Source organism: Delphinus delphis, chromosome 14 (assembly GCF_949987515.2).
Source record: "Delphinus delphis chromosome 14, mDelDel1.2, whole genome shotgun sequence".
In the NCBI taxonomy this organism is placed as follows: domain Eukaryota; kingdom Metazoa; phylum Chordata; class Mammalia; order Artiodactyla; family Delphinidae; genus Delphinus; species Delphinus delphis.
This window is the reverse complement of record NC_082696.1, coordinates 33,945,420-33,967,311: the sequence shown is the minus strand read 5'-3', so window position 1 is coordinate 33,967,311 and position 21,892 is coordinate 33,945,420. Positions and strand designations below refer to the sequence as shown.

General features: G+C 33.6%; 1 protein-coding gene across 3 annotated transcripts in view; it reads right to left on the bottom strand.

Moving 5' to 3' along the window:
- PTPRK (protein tyrosine phosphatase receptor type K) overlaps positions 1 to 21,892 on the bottom strand; it is a 568,874-nt gene that overhangs the window by 102,993 nt on the left and 443,989 nt on the right. For all 3 annotated transcript variants that reach the window (XM_060029986.1, XM_060029983.1, XM_060029984.1), the window contains exons 8-11: positions 14,948 to 15,250; positions 7,532 to 7,641; positions 6,283 to 6,484; positions 2,477 to 2,582 (exon numbers count right to left, since the gene is read on the bottom strand). In XM_060029986.1, coding sequence (XP_059885969.1) covers positions 2,477 to 2,582; positions 6,283 to 6,484; positions 7,532 to 7,641; positions 14,948 to 15,250 — 721 coding nt within the window. The remainder of the gene's footprint in view (positions 1 to 2,476; positions 2,583 to 6,282; positions 6,485 to 7,531; positions 7,642 to 14,947; positions 15,251 to 21,892) is intronic.

Here is a 21,892-nt window from a genome sequence, read left to right as displayed (position 1 = left end):
CCTCCACTTGAGGGTACATACTACATTTGCTTTCATGATTTCTATTCTAAGTAATCATCTCAGTTTCTGGCACATATTGAATGCTACTGAATCAATAAATTTATATGGAAACCATTGATAATTTTAGCTTTCTTGGTACAACTAAACTAAACTAAATGTACAAACTCTGCATAACAAGGATTTCCTATGCGCTATAACAGAGGCTTTGGAAATTGGAGTTTGTTTGACATTAGGTACACCAGAGGAGAAAGATTTATATTTCCACTGGAGTTGGAACAAACTGATGGTAAAATGCAGTCTGGCAGAGGCTAGTAGTACTGAAAAGTAGGGAAAGATAGAACCTAGTATTTAGGGCCTGTGAGAGCAGACAAAGCTAACAAATGGATACTCTAAGGAGGTTTAGCTAGGTGGTAAACAGGTCTGGCTTTTACCCAGAGGTGAGGTGATGGGCCACAAAGTGGAATGCAACAAGCATTAGCAGAAAAGAGATTCTGGTAGACTGACATAAATAAAAAAGAAATTGGGTAGAAAGTCAACTAGTTTCAACAATCTGAAGGGAGTGATGAGGATCCAATCAAAGATTTGAAGTACCATAAATACAGTGATATGAAAATGGATTAATCAAATTGGGTTCTCATTTTCAAAGAAATTCGAGCACTGGACAAGATGAGCCTCAAGATCAGCCTCCAGTTACTGGTAGCGGTGTTGAAGGTAGGGATGTGGTCAGAGGAAGGAAGACAAGATTACCCGACTGCATGAGTCAAACAAGCAAAGGAGGCAGGGCTCATCTGAAGCCTAATAGCTTGACTAGACCAGTCTGGTCCTGACACCAGGACCCACCTATGGGTGATCCCAGGTAGCTGGGCAAGTCAGTTGGAAAACAGATTTTTTCTTGGTAATAACATTCTTTTAAAAAACTTCTTATTTTAAAAAGTATATAATTATTTCTTCTTGTAGTATTCCTGGAAATTAGAAATTTTGTGGTAAGTAAATGTAAATAAAGTCAAAGAAGGACTTTTGACTTAAAAACATGTTATCGATAATATACTCACTAATACAATAAAGTTTGTGAACACCAACTATAAGCAAAGGATTTACAAGGCTGCCGACCCCTCTGATCGTCCATGACAAATCTGGGCAAAGGTTTGTGTTTTGTTGTGATCATTTTATCTTTGATTTACAATGCTTAGCACAGTGTCTGGCACAAAATACATGGTCAGTTAATGTTTGTGTAATAATTTGATTAAATTAATAAAGAGGGTAATTTACATTATGTAGCACTATTGTGCAATAATAATAATATACTGTGTGTGCAGCTTACATTAAGTAAAGCTGAGTTCACTCAAATATCTAACTCTTAAAAGATAATTGCAAGTACCTGGTAGCTCATTAAACAGTAGCAGAACTGAACAACTATAAAGTAAATTTTAGCACAGGTAGGAACATGTGAATGACTCTGATTACTGGTCAATAGTAAACGACGTTGAATGCAGGCATTTTCTCTTCCTCCTTTGGATCAGCAATGAGACTCACAGATCACTCATTCATGAATAGCAGTATGCACTTTGCATTTTCACGTAGCCAGTGTTTCACAAGTGTTTATATTACAAATGTATCCAATCATCTCTTTTTCTCTCGTGTGGTATTACCATGATTTTCAGCCAGACATGAGGTAAGAATCTCCTTTATGGACTCAGGTTCTTTTATCAATTTTTTTTTAAATTAACAAAAATATTTCTTCCTTTCAAATGATATAGGATTATTTAAATGGTTAATATGTGCTCATAAGATCAAATGTATTCATTTTACACATAGAAAAAAGATTAATTTTATTTTTTCATGAATATGTAAACAACTTGATATAACTCTATTATGAATTACATGCACTAATTTCTCTGCCTTGATTTATTTCTCAACAGAAGTATGAAAACAAAAGTATCCACAAAATCTACAAGTTTCAAATGGAAACTTGCCTAAGTTTTGGACAATCCGCCTAATTACAAACACACAGGAATTAAAATCGTTAGAATGATTTGACTCAATCCCTGAAAATAACATGGCTCATAATTTCTGCAAGATGAGGATAAGGTGGGAGATTTTAATACTGGATAAAGTAAATGGCAAATTGAATTTTAATATTTACTATGGAATTCCCGATAAGCAACAATTTAGGAATTAAAGGTCACATTGGCTGCATTCATTTTAACTATTTTCCTTTTATTTCCTCAAAGCTTCCTATTTTTCAATCACTCATGAAATTATTCATAACAGATTTAATGCAATGGACAGGAGTTATTTTCTCATTCTATACCTGACAAATACCTTCACAGCTCGTATACCATAGATGCCAAGAGAGGAAGGGAAATGAAATGGGACTAGAGAAAATAAAATCAAAGAGCAAAGCTGTTAAATGAAACAGCACAGAGAAGTGAATGGTTCAGTTCATGAATATCTCAAAATCCCCTCCCCCTCTTACCTGATAGGTGCACCTTTAGCCTGTGCTGGTCTCAACAATACAGTTATTGTGGTGGCAGTTTCATTGAGAGAGGCATCAACTCCTTCATAGTCAGGTAAAGTTGGAGCTGATAAATGATTAATGAGGAAAAAAAGGTTTCAATCAATGAACAGAAATATATCATAGTTCAAGATGAATAAATGATCCTGACTAAGGGAAAAATCAATACTTAATATCTAAACTGTACCTTAACATATGCCACTGAGTGTTAACTCCAGGAACCTAAAGCAGCAGAAGATATGAAGCAAAGATTTGTTGTTGAAATTTAAATTATAATCTGGCAGCTTGTGACACACACTCCAAACATTTTGTGAAGATGTTTTAGCTTTTAGTGTCCTGAGATTGTGAAATCAGCATTGATGGGATGGGAGGAAGGTGTCAACAGCATAGGCCTGGCTGCACCTGGAGATGTGGAGATAGAAATGGCAGGAACCTAGGTAAAGGGCTGCCTGGGAGAGGTGGTGCTGCTTATGACCTAATGGTTGTGGAATGACCCAGCATTAGCCTGGACTGCTTTCACCCCTGTGGTCACAATAGAAACATATCTAGGAAGTATGTTGAATGGGAATGGGAACTTTAGCTGTTATTTACCATGAACTAGTGCATTAGTTGCCACATTCTTGAAAAGAAGAAACTTAAAATTTTTCAAAATATTTGACAATGCTTGGGGGTGAGAGGGCTTCCTAATCTTGAACTGGGTGAATAACCTCAAATGGCTTTTGATGCTTTCCATGCAGAAAGATGTTTAAGGGAGTATATGAACAGTGAAATGTGTGCATTAACAGAAAAATTGAGAACAAATAGTATTTAATAAAAATTTTAGAGTATTTCATTCAACATTTACTGAATATTTATTATGTGTCAAATTTTACGAGACATGCTATAAATATAAAAGCAAATGAAGTGTGGTTTTTGACATTTATAGAATTAAAAGTAGGGATTCACATTTATCAAGAGTGAGAGTCTTATAAAAAGCAAAAAAATTATAGCAAAATTTAGGTCACCAAAAGAGGGGACAGTTAATTAGCCAACACAGTGGTTCTCAAACTAGGGAGATCAGAAGCACCTGGAGGGTTTCTTAAAACACAGATCGCTGCCCCTCTCCCCTACAGTTTCTGATTCAGTAGGTCTGGGGAGAGGCCTGATAATGTACATTTCCAGGATATTTCCAGGTGATCTGGATGCTGGGGGACCACAGCTGTCTAAACTAGTGTTGGGGACCGGGAAGATGAAACGGAAGACTTTCACTGTTTAGGCAGTGCTTGAGCTGAATTTTAAGAGAAGAGTAGGGGCTTCCCTGGTGGCGCAGTGGTTGAGAGTCCGCCTGCCGATGCAGGGGACACGGGTTCATGCCCCGGTATGGGAGGATCCCACATGCCGCGGAGCGGCTGGGTCCATGAGCCATGGCCGCTGAGCCGGCGCGTCCGGAGCCTGTGCTCCGCAACGGGAGAGGCCACAGCAGTGAGAGGCCCGCGTACAGCAAAAAAAAAAAAAAATAAAAAATAAAAAATAAAAAAATAAAAACTCATCAGAAAGAGAATGCATGGAATAATATTCCAGAGAGAGGAAACAGAATATCTGAAGATATCATCACGTGAAAGGACACAGAGTGTTCTAACAGCTACAATTAGTTTGCTATGCCTGGAACTTTGGATTCATGGGTAGGAGTGGAGGATGGGAGGGGCCATAAAATGAAGGGTCATAAATGCTAATCATGCAAGGATGATTGGGCTTTATCATATTGGATATAATATACTTGATTTTGAAAAAAATTAAGGAAGAAATATATGTTGTACAAAGATGAATAGAAAAAAACACTGGAGCAAGGCAAGTCTAAAGGCAAGGATGCTGCTTCGAAAGATATGTCAATGATCTGCTTAAAATATGATCCAGATGGAAAGAAAGAAACAGTTTAGAAAGAGGCAAATTATCTGAGACTTATTTACAAGTAGAATCAACAGATACTATATAGGCATAATATGTATATGAGTATTATTTTATATGGGTGTATAATATATCATATGTGTATTATACATACACGCACACACACACATACATATAAACAATACTGCCAAGCATCATGCCTTCAATAACTTGATTTCACTTTAATTTAAGTTGCTTTTAAAATGCTGAAAGATAGAATTACTGGACTCAAGGGATAAATAACAATAAATTACCTTAAAAGTTCAAGTGAGCCTGAGAACCACACTAACCATAAATTTCATTAGCCTTAGCTTGATTACTGTGTGTTCCCAAGATACAGTGATTGCAACGAAGTTTTAAAGTTCAAATCAAGTATCCATGTACATAGGTTGCTTCAAGTGAAACTGCAGTTAAATAACTCAAAGAAAATGCTAGGTGGGTGTTCTGGTCCTTATAAGTTTTTTTACTCAATAAAAAAAAACTGTGTCTGAACCACAATAAATTTTGGCTCTCAATAATGTTCATTTGTTCAGTGTTCTCAGTTTTATAAAGTTTATGTAAATTTTGTACATATCTCTGTTGAAGGATCTTATTTATAGCACTACTGCTAATTCTAAAGGGTAGGAAATATGTTTTATTATATCATCATATCACTAAGTCATATTTTCTAGTAAAATAATTTCAATAAATATTTAAATTGATGATTTAGAATTGTTCCATCAAGAAAAGAATTGACAATTTTAATACCTTGCTATTTTCTAACATAATGAATACTATTTTAAAATTCTTCTTTATTAGACTATTAAGATATATCAAATGCTATGCAAAAGGAACCATAACTCATATTGGAATAATTTTTTCCATGACATAAATTTTTAAAGTTTTATATTATATTCAAAATTTCCAAATAAAATTTTAGACTTAAAGAAATTAGAGTATGTGGTTTCTTTCTGATTCAAATTATATAATTTCAGAATAGTAGAGATTTTTTAATGATGTATTATGATATACCACCAATATATGCTATGTAGAACTATAATAAAAATGAACATGAAGGAACAAAAAGAATTTACAAATTCAAAATTAGTATTTTAATATGTTAAGTGGTTGACCCTTTAAAACATTTATTTTTCAAATTTAACTTTTCATTTACATAAGTAACATATATCCGTTTTAGTAATCTTAAATAAATAAGATAAAATATTAATACACATACACTGGGGTAGATATAGGGCATATTACAAAGTTAATTCCTAGCAAACTATGAAATTGTGAACATAACATAATGTGAAATTTAATTGTATTTGTTAATCAACCTAAAATTCTCCTGCACATTACCATTCTGAAATTTAGATGAATTTATGTGAGATCTCTAAGAGAAAGAAAAGTTCATATTTGTTTGTCATAAAATTATCAGAATGTCAGGGAAAAATGGAACAGAGAGACAAAGTATGTAGTACTGCAAGGATCTTCTACCATGCTTTTGATAAAATCCATTTACAGTAAAGATCAGATACCATAATAATTACCAACTCCTCAAATGTATAATAGGTTTTTAATATGAACTTTCATAATGAACTTTTAAAAATTTCTAATTAAGATATAATATAGTCTTTAAAAAGACCTTTGTCAATTAAAAAATGACAGATTTTGAGATTTGGGGGGTTTGGACATATAACAAATAATCTGTAGAATCTGTATTGAAGGCACTTTAAAGTGCCTTCAATCATGACTAATTATATTAAAGATTCAATAAATGAGGTAAATTACACTCAGTATATATGTGATTCTCTAGGACATGCTATTACAAACCAATTCTGTTTGCCCTGTATTCATTTGCATACCTGAGATATTGGTGGTCACATTGATGGCTGTGGCTGGCCCAAAGCCTTTGACTGTGCTGGCTCTTATGAAAAACTGGTAGGTGGTTCCAGGATGGAGATGCATGAAGACATGGTGTGTACTGTTCCATAAATTTGATACAGTCTGGGGAGGTCCAGCCACTGGAACTGCAGGATCAAATGATCTTATGCTGCTGTAACTGACCTGTTTTAAGAAATATATTTCCTATTACATATCCAATATAAGTCATAATACATTCTAAATAAACCCCCTTGAGTAAGATAGCATTCAAGGGCATCTGTGTGGAATGAATCACATTTTTTTCACTTTTCCTTCTCTTTTTGATATAGTTATTTCACTGTCATTCTGTATCTATTGTCTGTCTGGCTGTCTCTCTATTTATTTATCTATTCATCCACAGATAAACCTAGAGTTATCTGACTGGATCAATATACATCTATTTTCTTCCATCAAAAGATAAATGAATATACTTAAATATGAATATATATCTATATATAATCTTATGGACATATATAATATAATGCATATGAAACCCAGAAAGTCCCACCAAAACTGCATCAAGAAGAAATAGATAATTTGAACAGACCAATCACTAGAAGTGAAATCGAATAGTGTAATAAACTCTCTGCAAACAAAACTCCCCATTCCTGTGATGTACTCTGTTGCCACTAGAAAGTAAGTGTTTTATGCTATAATCAACACTGATTACCCAGGAACAGAACTACACATTTGTGCAATTAAAATGATGCTTTCCTTTCTTCTTTTCAGGTTCTCATATTTAAAAATAAGATAATGATTTATATTCAAAGTTGAGATGAAGCTCTGTAATAGTCAGGTTTATGATATATTTTGCTTTTCAGGTGTTTCTCCCCTACTCTGAAACAACTGACATTGAATGGCCTCTCCTAAATCATAGTGTGAAATATGAGTTTCTTAATTTTATAAAAATTTATTCTTTACAATCACCAGTAAGTCTGTTTGACAAGGCCCATCCTACTTCTCTAAAACAACAACATTTACTTAAGAATTTGAAAACTCTAGGTGCCATACAACATTTGTTTTGATGCTTAATTTTGGAATCAAGGAATTTATAAATTAAAACAGAGAAGAACTAACATTGATTTTAATTCCCAATTCTCACTTATTTCTTTTCCATTATTTTTCGCTAACATTTTCTTTTACTCTCCCCTTCAATCCATATTTCAATAAACTTCCTTATTCTCCCAGTACCTCATATTGAGTGATGATTCCATTTGGATCCAAAGGTTCCTTCCAGTTCAAGAAGATCTTATTTTCAAAGGATGTTCCTTGAAGAGAATTGACTGGTACAGGGCCAGGCACTACAAATAAATACATTTTTGGTTACAAGGATCCTTATATCAGAAACAGAAAAAGTAAACATATAAGCTAAACAGGTTAAAAGTAAATAAAATAAATAAAAATATGTCCTTAAAAAAGAAAATAAGCTGTATGGCAAGTTTTTAATACATGGGAATACATGGGAATTCAAAGTAAATCAATCTATAAGCTTCTAATGCAGATTATGTACAACTGCAAAGTTATTTTTATTCAGAAGAATATTCTATCACCTTAGAGAGCTGAATAAATTGTGTAGTCTAGTTTTCTCTGTTGTATACCTCTAATGACATGAAGATCTCCTTTGTAATTTGTTTCAAGAACAGAGCTTTCCCTGAAAGATTTCCCTGAAAGATTTTTTGAAGATTATTATAAGTTCCTAAAGTGTCTCCATAACAATGTTCATACAATAATAAATTATAATAATAATTAACACTCCTTAGACTCAAAAGCCAAACTATATAGTACTGAATTGAAATGTTCATTAACAGTCAATCTGACTTTTATAGCTATATTTATTACATTTCTATAACTTAAAAAAAGAGCATTGATTATTACAATTTTTAAAAAACTCCTTAAGATGAATAGGTTTTAAAGTCATTGCTTCAGTCTTTCGAATGAAATTCCCTTTTTCAAAGCTAAGAATCAAACCATTTTATAACACCGGACTTCTTTAGAACTCAACTATCAACATAACTGGTTTTGAAGTGTTCCCAGGTATGACAAGATTTGAGAAACCATTCCAGTCCTTATTTGCAAATGCCATATAACCCAGTGGCAGCAATGAATGATGTGTCAGTTTCTATAGACAAGATACAAGATACGAGATACTTTTCCTATTGTGTATTTTCCTTTTATATATTTTATTTAAATATTCGGTTGCTATTTATTTACATAAATATCCAGTTTCTTGTTCTCATAATTCTTAAAAATATAACCTATCTATCCTACTTTGCTTAAAAATATGCTTTCTCTTGAAAATATCAACCCAATATTGGGCAAATATGTTTTTTAATTAATATTTTTCCATAATCTAACGTTTCAGTGAACTTTACACATGACATTATCTAGAAATGTAGTTTCAGAGTACACAGCAATTTTGTGAGGACTGAAATAAATTAAAAATCACTGGATCAAAGTAAATGCATTGCAATGTGGCCAGCAGCATCAAGAAATTCTGAATGATATGTCAAAGAGTAAGATTTATTTCAATCTACAAGCAGACGATGAATGATGTTATGACCTCTGGGAGAGCCAACATAATTTGGCATATTAATAATTAATTCATAAAGGAAAAAACCCACAGTAAACAGAAAAGATGCCAGGACTAAACTCCAGAAGATATATTCATGCATCTAACAGCTGAGGGCTTGGGGAAAAGTTAACCTAAGGCATCCACTCCCCTCGACCCCCAGGTCCACAGTATTGGCACAGGCTATGCAGTTATCGAGGCAGAGGGGCCGTGATGGCCCCTGTGTGTAATCTGTGGCATCTGCTGAGGCTACCATGGGCCTTGGTTTGTTTCCTAAGAGAATACCTGTTGTTTCCATTCCACTCAAATGACATAAGCTTACAATTGTAGTTATTCGCCTCTCCACACCTCTCATAGAGGGTGGCTGTTGGGGGGAGGAGGAAGTAAAGCCTCAAGTAGTGAGTAAATGTTTATTTGATGGTATTATAATTACTACCCGTGTTCACCAAACACGATTTGGTCAAAAAAATAATATGAAACGGCATGGATATGTTTCAAATTGTTCACAAATAAGGATAGGTTTTTAAAAATTTTATTATTTGAAAGCTATAGGTGGTATTTTATTTTATTCTATTATTTTATTCTATTCTATTTTATTTTTTGGCTGCATTGTATGGCATGCAGGATCTTAGTTCCCTAACCAGGGATCAAAACTGTGCCCTATGCATTGGAAGTGTGGAGTCTTAACCACTGGACCGCCAGGGAAGTCCCAAGGATAGTTTTAAATGTTTGTAAATTCTACATTGAGAGAAGGGTAGAAATGGAAAGTAGCCTTCCTGGAATTTGTGTATTTCTCTGCTCTTCTTATACATGTTCTACTTTGTCAACAGGATTCACTTCATATACTTATGGAAAAGTTTGTGGGAAAATTATAGCCAAGAGAGTTCCACACTACTGATCTTGCACTGAGACCAGCAAAGTGAATGAGAGAAAGAATTACACTTAGGTGAACTACAAAACACACACATAAAACATATGGAGGAAAGGAGTGAGGGCACAGACAAACTATGTTCAATAATTTTCTACAGACAACCTGTATTCAATAATTTTCTATGATGGAAGGAAGACAATTCTTTATACAGACATCTATATGTACATATGATTTGTGCAAATACAACATGAAGTTACTAAGTTCATCATCATGGCAGTCTTCATAGTGCAGGAAATGTCCTCTCACATTTCCAAATCAACAAATTTTAATGAAGACAGAATGCTGACTTTTATTCCCCTACTTATAATTTATTGGAGAGCTGTTTCAGCTAAATTTTTTTTTTTTGCACATAAAAAAGTCCCTAAAAATATAACTCTCAAAGTGGAAGAGAGGAAAATGAAATGTGGGTGGGGCAAGATTATATTAAATAAGCTTTACAGCCTTTAAAATATAATAAATGTACATTTAAAAATAGCTTTGTATTAGTCAAAAAATGTCCCCAAACCAGGCTTTTCTGCTGAGCTAACTTCACAATATTGATTTTTATGAATGCTAGAATAAAAAGTGAAAACAAAATCTCTTACACAAAATTCTACCCGTGCATTAAAAAATGCATGCAATAAAGTAAATTCTACCTTAAGGTTCTGGTGGGAAATCATTCTAGCTTTGCTCTCATGGTTTATGGATGTACCCAGAATTCTTTTCATGAAATTATATTCTTTTATTAGATGGCTGATAATTTATTATTTTTCTACGTATATGGGGCAGCAATAACTTAGCAAGACTGACTTAATTAGATCATCATAATCCATCGATCTTCCAACAATAGATTATGATTTAGATATTCTGTCACCCCCCCAATTCAGGAACATTGAGACACATCAAGTACTCTATGTAGAAGCAGAGTTTATAATGAGCAGATTTGGAGCCTGAATTATTTGCAAATACTTCATAGAAAGCTTGTACTTCAATCATTTAGTCTTATATATAAAGCAAAAAATTAAAAAACCCTTACAGTAGAAGGAATTACTTTGTGACTGTACTATCATGAAATAATAACATGTACCTCAATATCATTACAAACAATAAAAAAATTCTTCAAAACAGAGGTTAAAATAAAAGTAAGAAATATTATTGAAATTAGACTGAATAGTTAATGCCATTTTACTTTTACAAAACTATTTCTAGATGAAATAAATAACACAGTCATGAGTTTGATAAATTTTAAGACATAATTTAAATTTCCATAGCAATTCACTTCCTGATTAGTAATCTAGTCATATGTGTACCCAAAAATACATTAAAAAATTTAATGCAATATGAAAAAAGATTATATAAGCCTGACTGCATTCTTTGGTTTGTGGAAAGAAAAGCAGACTAAAAACTCATACTAAAGAATACCATCAAAATGAATTATATTATTAGAGAATGACTGACTGAAGAACCACAAAACTCACATAACTGAGACTAATATTACCAATTAAGAAATCATGTTTTTTCATATATACGGAATCTAAAAAAAAAAAAAAAAGGTTTTGAAGAACCTAGGGGCAGGACAGGAATAAAGATTCAGATGTAGAGAATGGACTTGAGGACACGGGGAGTGGGAAGCGTAGGCTGGGACGAAGTGAGAGAGTGGCACGGACGTATATACACTACCAAATGTAAAACAGATAGCTAGTGGGAAGCAGCCGCATAGCACAGGGAGATCAGCTCTGTGCTTTGTGACCACCTAGAGGGGTGGGATAGGGAGGGTGGGAGGGACATGCAAGAGGGAGGGGATATGGGGATATATGTATATGTATAGCTGATTCACTTTGTTATACAACAGAAACTAACACACCATTGTAAAGCAATTATACTCCAATAAAGATAAAAAAAAAGAAATCGTTTTTTTTTTCAATTTTAAGTGCAGGCAATAAAATGTGAGTACATTCTTATTACTAAAATCACGGATTATAAAATGTATAGTGTACAATGAACAAATGGGACCTAATCAAACTTAAAAGCTTTTGTACAGCAAAGGAAACCATCAACAAAACTAAAAGACAACCTGCAGAATGGGAGAAAATATATGCAAACAATGTGACCGACAAGGGGTTAATACCCAAATATACAAACTGCTTGTACAACTGAATGTCAAAAAAACCCAAACAACCCAATCAAAAAATGGGCAGACAACCTAAATAGACATTTTTCCAAAGAAGACATACATATGGGCAACAGGCACAGGAAAAGATGGTCAATAACCTAATTTAGAGAAATGCAAATCAAACCCACAATGACGTATCACCTCACACTGGTCAGAATGGCCATCATCAAAAAGTCTGCAAATAATAAATGCTGGAGAGGGTGTGGAGAAAAGGGAATATCTGCACACCGTTGGCTGGAACGTAAACTGGGGCAGCCACTATGGAGAACAGTATGGAGGTTCCTTAAAAAACTAAAAATAGAGCTACCATATGATCCATCAATCCCACTTCTGGGTATATATCCAGAAAAGACAAAAACTCTAATAATTCAAAACGATACACACACTCTGATGCTCACATAGCAGCACTATTTACAATAGTCAAGACGTGGAAACAACCCAAGTACCCATAAACATACAATTGGCTTAAGAAGATGTGGTATATATATACACAATGAAATATTACTCAGTCATAAAAAAGAATGAAATGTTGCCATTTGCAGCAACATGGATGGATCTAGAGAATCCTACACTTACTGATCTAAGTCAGACAGACACATACTATGTGGTATCACTTACATGTGGAACCTAAAAACAATGCAAATGAATCTATATACAAAACAGAAACAGACTTACAGACACAGAAAACAAACTCATGGTTACCAAAGGGGAGATGGCGGGAGGGAGGGATAAAGTAGGAGTATGGGATTAATGGATATGAACTACTATACATAAAATAGATAAGCCACAAGTATTTACTGTATTGCACAGGGAATTAAATTCAAGATCTTGAAACAAACTATAATGGAATATAATCTGAAAAAAAAATAACTGAATCACTTTGCTGTGCACCTGAAACTAACACAATTTATAAATCAACTATACTTAAAAATGTCTAGTATAATATAGACATAATATTTATCCCACTTTATAAAATGAGACAGAGATTTTTCAGAGCTTTTGAATCCATGCTTAGACTTCCCATTTTGATACTCTACCTATGAAACAACTACACTCAACCACTGTTTCTTTCATAAGCATGTGTTGTGTGTGTGTTGTGTATGTGTGGGGGGACGGGGGGTAATACGAGTGTTTGTGTGTTTATGTATAAAAGCAGGGTTTGTTCTTTAAAATGTTGTTAATGTTTTGATTAAGTGCAAGTTCAAACATGATAGCTGAGGTGACTGTGTTTTATTGTCTCAAAGATGACAAAAATACATTTATCATGAATAAGTCTTAGGTTTATTCTTTGAAATTTTATGAATATGCATAATTTTAGGACAATATTGTTTCCTTGAAAATCTGAGCTAAATGAGGTTAAAAGGCTTTCACTTCCCTTTATTACAACAAAAAAACAGAACAATCCAAGATCATTTCCATTTCTCAGAGTGAGAAAGCTTGAAGTAATAAGGAGAATTTCTAGAAACTATGGAATATTGACCCATATTATGGCAATCTCATACTTGGTAGGCATCAAAATATACATCTGAGCCAAAAGTTCAGAACTCAAGGGAAATTGGGAACACTCAGGTATCAAATACATCCTGTTTTCTGGAACCCAAATAAAAATGTAGATGGGGGCTTCCCTGGTGGCGCAGTGGTTGAGAGTCCACCTGCCGATGCAGGGGACACGGGTTCGTGCCCCGGTCCAGGAGGATCCCACATGCTGCGGAGCGGCTGGGCCCGTGAGCCATGGCCGCTGAGCCTGCGCGTCCGGAGCCTGTGCTCCGCAACGGGAGGGGCCGCGGCAGTGAGAGGCCCGCATACCCCCCCAAAAAAAAAAAAAAAAAAATTGTAGATGGAACCTTAGAGATCATCTAATTCAACCTTTTCATATAGAGTTGAGAAATAGAGAACTAGAGGGATGAAAGGGTTTGCTAAGGTTACAGAGTTATTAGAGCCAGGACTGAAAACTCATGATTCCTGACTTCCAGTTCGGTTTTGCCTCAATTCACTATATAGCACACTTTTTCCCCCTGCACGCTTTCATTCATAAAAGGAAATATTGCAAATGAAATGTCTTACATTGGAAGAATACAGTGTTATTATTAATCATTTTTGTCTCGGATACATTTTTTTTAAATCAGAATATGTATTCAAATTCACATTAATGACATACTATAGTATATAGTATGACATTATATATATTATTATATATATATAATTATATATATATATTTATATATATATAGTCACATATATATATAGTCACATTAATGACATACTATAGTATATAGTATATAGTATGTGTGTGTAATTTATAATATTAATATAAATGTTTCTTCCTATTATTCAATAATTTAGAAGTAATACACACATAGAAATTGGGCAAGTTATAATTCAATTACTTGGGTGGTAAAAAGATGGATAAAAGATGATAGCTTGCCAATATCTGATAAGGACCTTTATTTAGACTTAAACATATAAACTTTGACCTTCTTTTATTTTTATAATTACATAAAACTATCTAAAAATGAACAGAATAGGTAAACAATGTTGCTTTCAAATCTAAAGGAAATGAAAGCTATTACTACTGATCTGTAAAATGCAAAAAACTAAAATTTTAACTAAGTGCATTTCACCAATAGGTAATCGATGTAGTGCAACAAATGGTGAAAATTATTTTTGAACATTTGATAAAAACTTTAGTTAGACTTTTAGTGTAGTTGCTACTTTTCTAATATTGTATAAAAATGGAAAACAATAAAGGAATCGTTCATTTAGTATTTGATGCTACCCTGAAGAATATTAAGGTTTTTGTTAAAGGCAAATCCTTTCCAAAGTTAACCCTGTTAAAAGTATTTAGCAGATTTCGGAATCCAATTCAATTTTAGGGACTCTAGGCAAAACTGTAAGCAAGTACATAATTCTTGTCATATAACTCCCCCCTTTAAAAGTAAGGAAGTATGAGCATACCATCCTCATCAGTTTGAATAATCGTCTCTTCACTCTCCTTCCTGCCTTCTGGATTGGTTAGGATCATCTTGAGGCTGACGTTTGTATAAGGTGGCAGATGGTTCACAACATGCTGAGGGGCTTTGGGGTCCATGTCCAAACAGTCTGCCTTGCTCTCATTGTGACCACGGAAGTAATGGTAGCAGATAGTGACATTAAAAGTGTGGCAACGAGTGATGTTGTAACCCAGGGATTCCCAGTCCACAGCAATGCGTCTTGCCTGTATCTCGGCAATCTTTAAAGTCTTTGGGGTTCGCATAGGCTCTGAAAAATAAATCAAAGACACAGATAGCTGTCAACTTTACCATGAATAATCTTGAAAAAATTTAACACTGAGCATGACGTAGCATGTGTAAACCTAGGAAAATCTGGAAGTCATCGTTTATTCTCATTTTCTTTATTACTCATGATCTTATTCTTAAAGGTTTCTGTTAGGGCTATGATTTACCAATGGGAAGGGAAATGGGAAGTAAAATGTCCACAATCCGTAGTACTCAGGACATGGCAGAAAAATAAAAACTTGAAAATGTGGCCACAATGCTTTTATAGTTGTTTCTGTTGTTACTGCCCTATTCCCCATCTTTCTTCGGTCATTATTGAGCAAGTGAATTTGCTAATACATCATAATGGATAAGAGTCAACATGTTCTGCTCTCTGATTTGTCATGTCACCAAGCTATGCTGTATACTAATTAGTCTAATCGTAACACTAAACTACCACTTACAAAAATGATGCAGATATTAATTAACATTTATTATTTCAGTAATGATGTTGTTCATCAAAGCAGAAAAATATCTGCGAAAAATTGCAAGAACACATTTGGATATTCACATTGTCATCTATCCTTCTTGATCCCTTTTTGTCTTTCTCTAGAAACTGCTCAGGTCTGACAATCCATCCAGTGTCACCGAAACCAAACTGGGAAGTGAATTTCCATTCAACTGGAAAATGCTGGCAGAACTAAACACTCTGAAGACTGGAATCCATCCATCACTGCTTCCCAAGTGTATACTTTTCTCATGCAAGACTAACTTTAATCATCTAACTTAATCAAAATAATTACCCTATGAAAGTCATGGCCATGGCAAAGTCTACACAGTAAACAAACCAATACACAGCAAAACTTTAATACATTGATTTGACAAAGAGATTAAAGTCAAGGTCAAGGTTGAGGCCTTGTTGGTGCCTCCATTAACTCACTAGGGATTGTTAGTGCTCATGAAAAATACAAATCAGTAGGGAAAAAGTGAAGAAAAATAAGTAATAAAAAAAGCCCAATATGGGTGTTTTTATAAATTTTCATTTTTGAGATTAAAATCTTAGTTGTGTAAAAATAATCAGCATGGCACACAGATGGCAAACCCAAATTGGGATTCCAGTTCAATATATTTAATGTGAAATCTGAAGTACACTCTTGTGGCCATTTAATTTAAAACCTCAAAACTATATAAAAATATATATATAATATGCAAATTAATCTTTGGTAGAATCCAAAGTTTAGGTTTTAAATTCTGTCTGATCTTCTGATTGTTTACAATATCCAGTCCCCCTATTTTGCCACTTTTGTTTCAGTGTTAAGTAGGCTGGAAGAAAGATGTGGTCTTTTAATCATTTAAAAAAATCTCTTTATATGTCTAGCACTATGTTATCATTTTCCCCGCCAGGCACAAGAGTGAGATGATGACATTTTCCTTTCCATCTAGTTAGACTAAAAACACAGTGTTTGGCATCACTGCCCACAAACTGGCCAGGCACTTATAGGCAGGATCATCCAAAAACTTGCCAGATAAATTGTGACTTTGCTGCCTGTTAGGTAGCAATCAGATACAACTGAGTGGCCACATTGCAGTTAGTCCATACGTTGTTCTAAAAGTGTCTAGATTGAGAAATTTCTCCAGAAAATACCTGATGCATATGAATGCAAATATCCCATACAACAATAAGAGAAAACACCAATAAATATTTATCCCTCTGCTTTAATTTTTTTTAGGTCTAGTAGTCATATACCTGTTTTCATACACCCTTCATTTTGAACCTGACATCTTATTCCTTTATAAACTTCTCTTTTTCTGAGTGATCATTCTCTTTCATACATCTTTTCATTTTATACCACTATTCAATTTGCACTTACCCTGCATACTAATACAACTTTAAAAGACTAAGAAAAGCATAAAGAAATTGAAGAAGACACAAATGAAAGATACTCAGCGCTCATGGATTGGAAAAATCAATATTGTTAAAATGGCCATACTACTGAAAGCAATCTACAGATTCAGTGCAATCCCAATCAAAGTTCCAATGGCATTTTTTTTGAAGAAATAAAACAATGATCCTAAAATTTGTATGAAACCACAAAAAAACTCCAAATAGCCAAAGTAATCTTGAGAAAAAAGAACAAAGCTGGAGGCATCACGCTCTCTCATTTCAAACTATATTACAAAGTTAAAATAATTAAAACGATATGATATTTGTACTAAAACAGACACATAGATGAATGGAACAGAATAGAGAGCGCAGAAATAAATGCTCACATATCTGGTCAATTAACTTATGACAAAGGAGTCAAGAATATACAATGGGGAAAGAACTATCTCTTCATTTAATGGTGTTGGGAAAACTGGACAGTCATATGCAAAAGAGTGAAACACAACCACTGTCTTACACCATATACAAAAATTAATTCAAAATGGATTAAAGACCTGAAAGTAAGACCTGAAACCATAAAACTCCTGAAAAAAAAAAAAAAGATGGTAAGCTCCTTGACACAGGTCTAGGCCGTGATTTTTTTGAATCTGACACCAAAAGCAAAGGCAACAAAAGCAAAAATAAATAAGTGGGACTACATCATACTAAAAAGCTTCTGCACAGCAAAGGAAACCATCAACAAAATGAAAAGGTAACCTACTGAATGGAAGAAAATATTTGCAAATCATATATCTGATAAGTAGTTAATATCCAAAATATATAAAGAACTCCTACAACTCAATAGCAAAAAAACCCAAACAAGCTGATTAAAAAATGGGCACAAGATCCAAATAGACATTTTCCCAAAGAAGACATACAGATGGTCAACAGGTACATGAAAAGATGTTCAACGTCAGTAATCATCAGGGAAATGCAAACCAAAAGTACAAGATATTGCCTCACACCTCTCAAAATGGCTGTCACCAAAAAGACAAGAAATAACAAGTGTTGGTGAGGATGTGGAGAAAAGGGATCCCTTGTGCACTGTTGGGAATATAAATTGGCGCAGCCACTATGGAAAACAGTATTAAGGTTCCTCAATTAAAAACAGAACTACCATATGATTCAGCAATTCCACTTTGGGGTATTTATCTGCAGAAAATAAAAACTCTAACTGAAAAGATATATGCACCCCCATGTTCACTGCAGCACTATTTACAAGGAAACAACACAAGTGTCCATCAAGGGATGAATGAGTAAAGAAAATGTGTTTACATATACATATCTATGCATATATACCATGGAGTATTATTAAGCCATGAAAAAGAGCAAAATCTTGACATTTGCAGCAAATGTCTTCCAGGGTATTATGCTAAATGAAATAAATCAGACAGAGAAAGACAATACCATATAATCTCTCTTATGTGTGGGGTCTTAAAAACAAAAACAAAAATTAACCAAAAAAAAACAAGATCATAGATCAGTTAGAGAGAACAGATTGGCAGTTGCCAGAAGTAGGGGATGAGGGGTCAGAGAAATAAGTAAAGGGGGTATAATGTATTAAAAAATAAAATGAAATAAAAATTAAAAAAGAATCTGTTTTACAGATGTATGACACAACTTCATTGGTAGGAGTGGAGGAAAATTTTACCTTAGTAACTTTGGCAATGAGTAGAAACTACAAGACCAATAAAACCCCAAAAAACAGAACAAAAAAAGTGGATATTCATAGGAATGGTTTAAAGTTTACACATGACTTTAGTCATCACAGAGGGACTATATTTCTGAACAGCAAATTTAGAGGCCTCTTTTAAAAAAAAGAAATTAAAAAAAAGTGTACACATGAATGTGAAAAAAAGTAGAAATGCAAAATGGTAAAGAAAAAAAACCTACTTAACACTTTATGTACTAAAAGCCTCTACAATTTGCCTGTAAATTACTGACTACATATTTACATTTTCTCCCAAACTAATAATAAAATAATTTTAAAAATTAATTTCTCTATTTATAAAGTTAAATAATTATAAAAATAAATAGAAATTTTCTTCTCCTGGCTAATCTCATTATATCCAATTTCTTTTGCCTTTTGGCTTCCTTTATTCACCCTTTTATGGAGCACTGAAAATAGGGAATATATGTGCTATTCAATTTCTGCTCAGCTGCTGCAGCTAGCTGACTGCCTATTAGAACTGCTTGACATTCTGAATAGCCCTAGAGCAAGTCAAAGTTTGGAGGAACTTAGTGTTTCTCTAGGCTTGGAAGAGCCAGAAGAGATGTAAATGTGTGCATACTGAGGGACTCGCTGTCAAAAGCAGAAGTAACTCACTATCCCCACTCTTTTTATTCTCATATTTGAAATTAAAAAAAAAAAGTAAAATAAAAGCATACCCAGACACTGTGAAAGACACAATAGCTCTACATCCTCAATTATTCATTTTTAAGAGTTGACAAAAGATATATTTATTATATATTGGTAGTATGTAAAAAAATACATAGAGTTCACTTTGAGTGAGAATTCTGTTTTGGTGTATTTAAATGCTGCTAACTTTGACACTAATATAAATTAGACTTTAAAACTCTAATTTAAAATCTGGAAAAGGTAGCTTTAGAAATCCTATACGTATGTGCATAAACCACAATCATAATATCAGCTGCCCACACTTTATTAACTGGTAAAAAACCAAAGATTTGTGAAAAGAAATAGCTTTTTAATAGGCAAAGAATCTTTCTACAAGGTCAATATGGTATTTAAAATCTATATTTTTCACAATGGCTTGAAGAAATGCTGCAAAATGAATTGTTATTACTAAAATAGTGACTTAAAATATAATCTTACTGCCATCTAGGGCAATATTCAGAAACCAACATACAACAAAGTAAACACACACACACACACGTATGCAGAAACACATCTAAAGTCAAAATTCAATTATCTTGAGCTCTAAGGCATCTGCAGTAATTCAGAGGAAGTCACTGTCTAATTACAGTTATTTAATTGACATGTGCTCTATTTTTTTCCAGTTTTTATTGAGGTTGGATATTCTCAGCTGTATTTACATATGTTATAATCACATATATGTATCCATGCATGTACATCTATGTATATATTCACATATACATATATAAGCACATACACATACATACACACATACAATAGGCACTCTGCTATGCAACACCTCTGAAGTCTGTTAGCTCTGACATGGGCTGACCACCACGTATACATAGATTTTTAAAAATCAGGATATAAACAGCAGGGACTTGAGACTGTTCTACTACTATGAAATCCATTCAAAGAAAATTCTATCAGTATTCGACAAGAAAATTACCTAAATTCCTCAACCTGATCCATTAGTCTTGTGCCTCACCAATAATTGTGTTGTATTTCTGAGATATGAATGCATAAGTAAAAATTTAAACTTTTAAAATTGGAATAATTAACTTTTGTAGAATAAACGGAAGTAGAAGGATATTGCTCAGTACTCATTATGTTATATAAAGCTGGGCATAAGTGCTGTTTTAAGGATTAAATAATTTAAAGAAATGACCTAGTGTGGTGAATGGCACATAGAGGCGTCACAGTAAACAGTATTTATAACAACATAGGTCACCACAATGATGATAAAACAATGGGGATCACATTCATCAATGCACTACTTGTCAGGTGGTTTGAAATTTACTAAATGTTCTTTCTTCTTCCCAATTTTTTACTTTCCATTTTCAAATTTTTGTTAGGTATTCCATACATGTGTTTATAAAACAGTTCTCTTTCCTTCTGTCTCATTTTGCTTTTCTAGTAAAAGGAAATTTGGGAGAGAAACAAGGAATTGGAAAAAGTTGTGGGGCAAAATTCTGGCAGAAACTTGGGAATAAATATAGCAAGGGAGTGACCTTCATGCAGCAAAGGATCATATTAAAATATTTTGAACAAGTAATCCATCTATTGTGAAACAAAAATAGATTGCCTATTATATAAAGTGTATGATACCAGACACTGTGGAGGATTCTAAAGTGAATAAAACAATAATAGACCTCAAGGAGCTTAACATTTATTCAGTAAAGATGATAAGCTAAGAAAAAAAATTAAAGCAGTATGATATAAATGGTATATGAATGGAATAAAATACTATAGGAATTCAAGAGAGGGAAACAACTTCCACCTGTCAAATGGAAGAGATATTTGCATTTGGTTTCAATGGGTAAGGCAGGAAGATCTATAGACATAACTTGGATAAATAATAAAAATGCAGAGGAAACAAGATGAATAAATACAAACACAATTGGAAAAAATATGTAATCCCATTTGGTTGCAGTACAAGTTATCTAATAGGAGGTTATATAGGAAAAATTGGTTGGGAAAAGATTGGAAAAACTTTGGATGTCATGATAAGAGGTAACTTGATCTAAGAGCCAATGGAAATTAACTGAGCAGGAAATTAACACAATTAATTAACTACTTTAGAAAAATTAATTTGGAGGTTTTGTCAAGTGTGCAGACACTGGAAGTGGAAAAATCCAAAGATTGCAATGTGTTAGGGGAGAATAAGGGGCCAAGAAGGAGTGTGACTTCAGGAGACAATGGTTTTATTTTTCTGCCAAAAGTTGATCATTCCACTTTTCCCATTCCATTTTTCCTTTTATTGTTCACCTATTTCCTAGTTGTTACAGTGAGAAAAGCCACATGAAATCAAAAAGAAATAGCAGAAAAGTTACATATCAAATCTA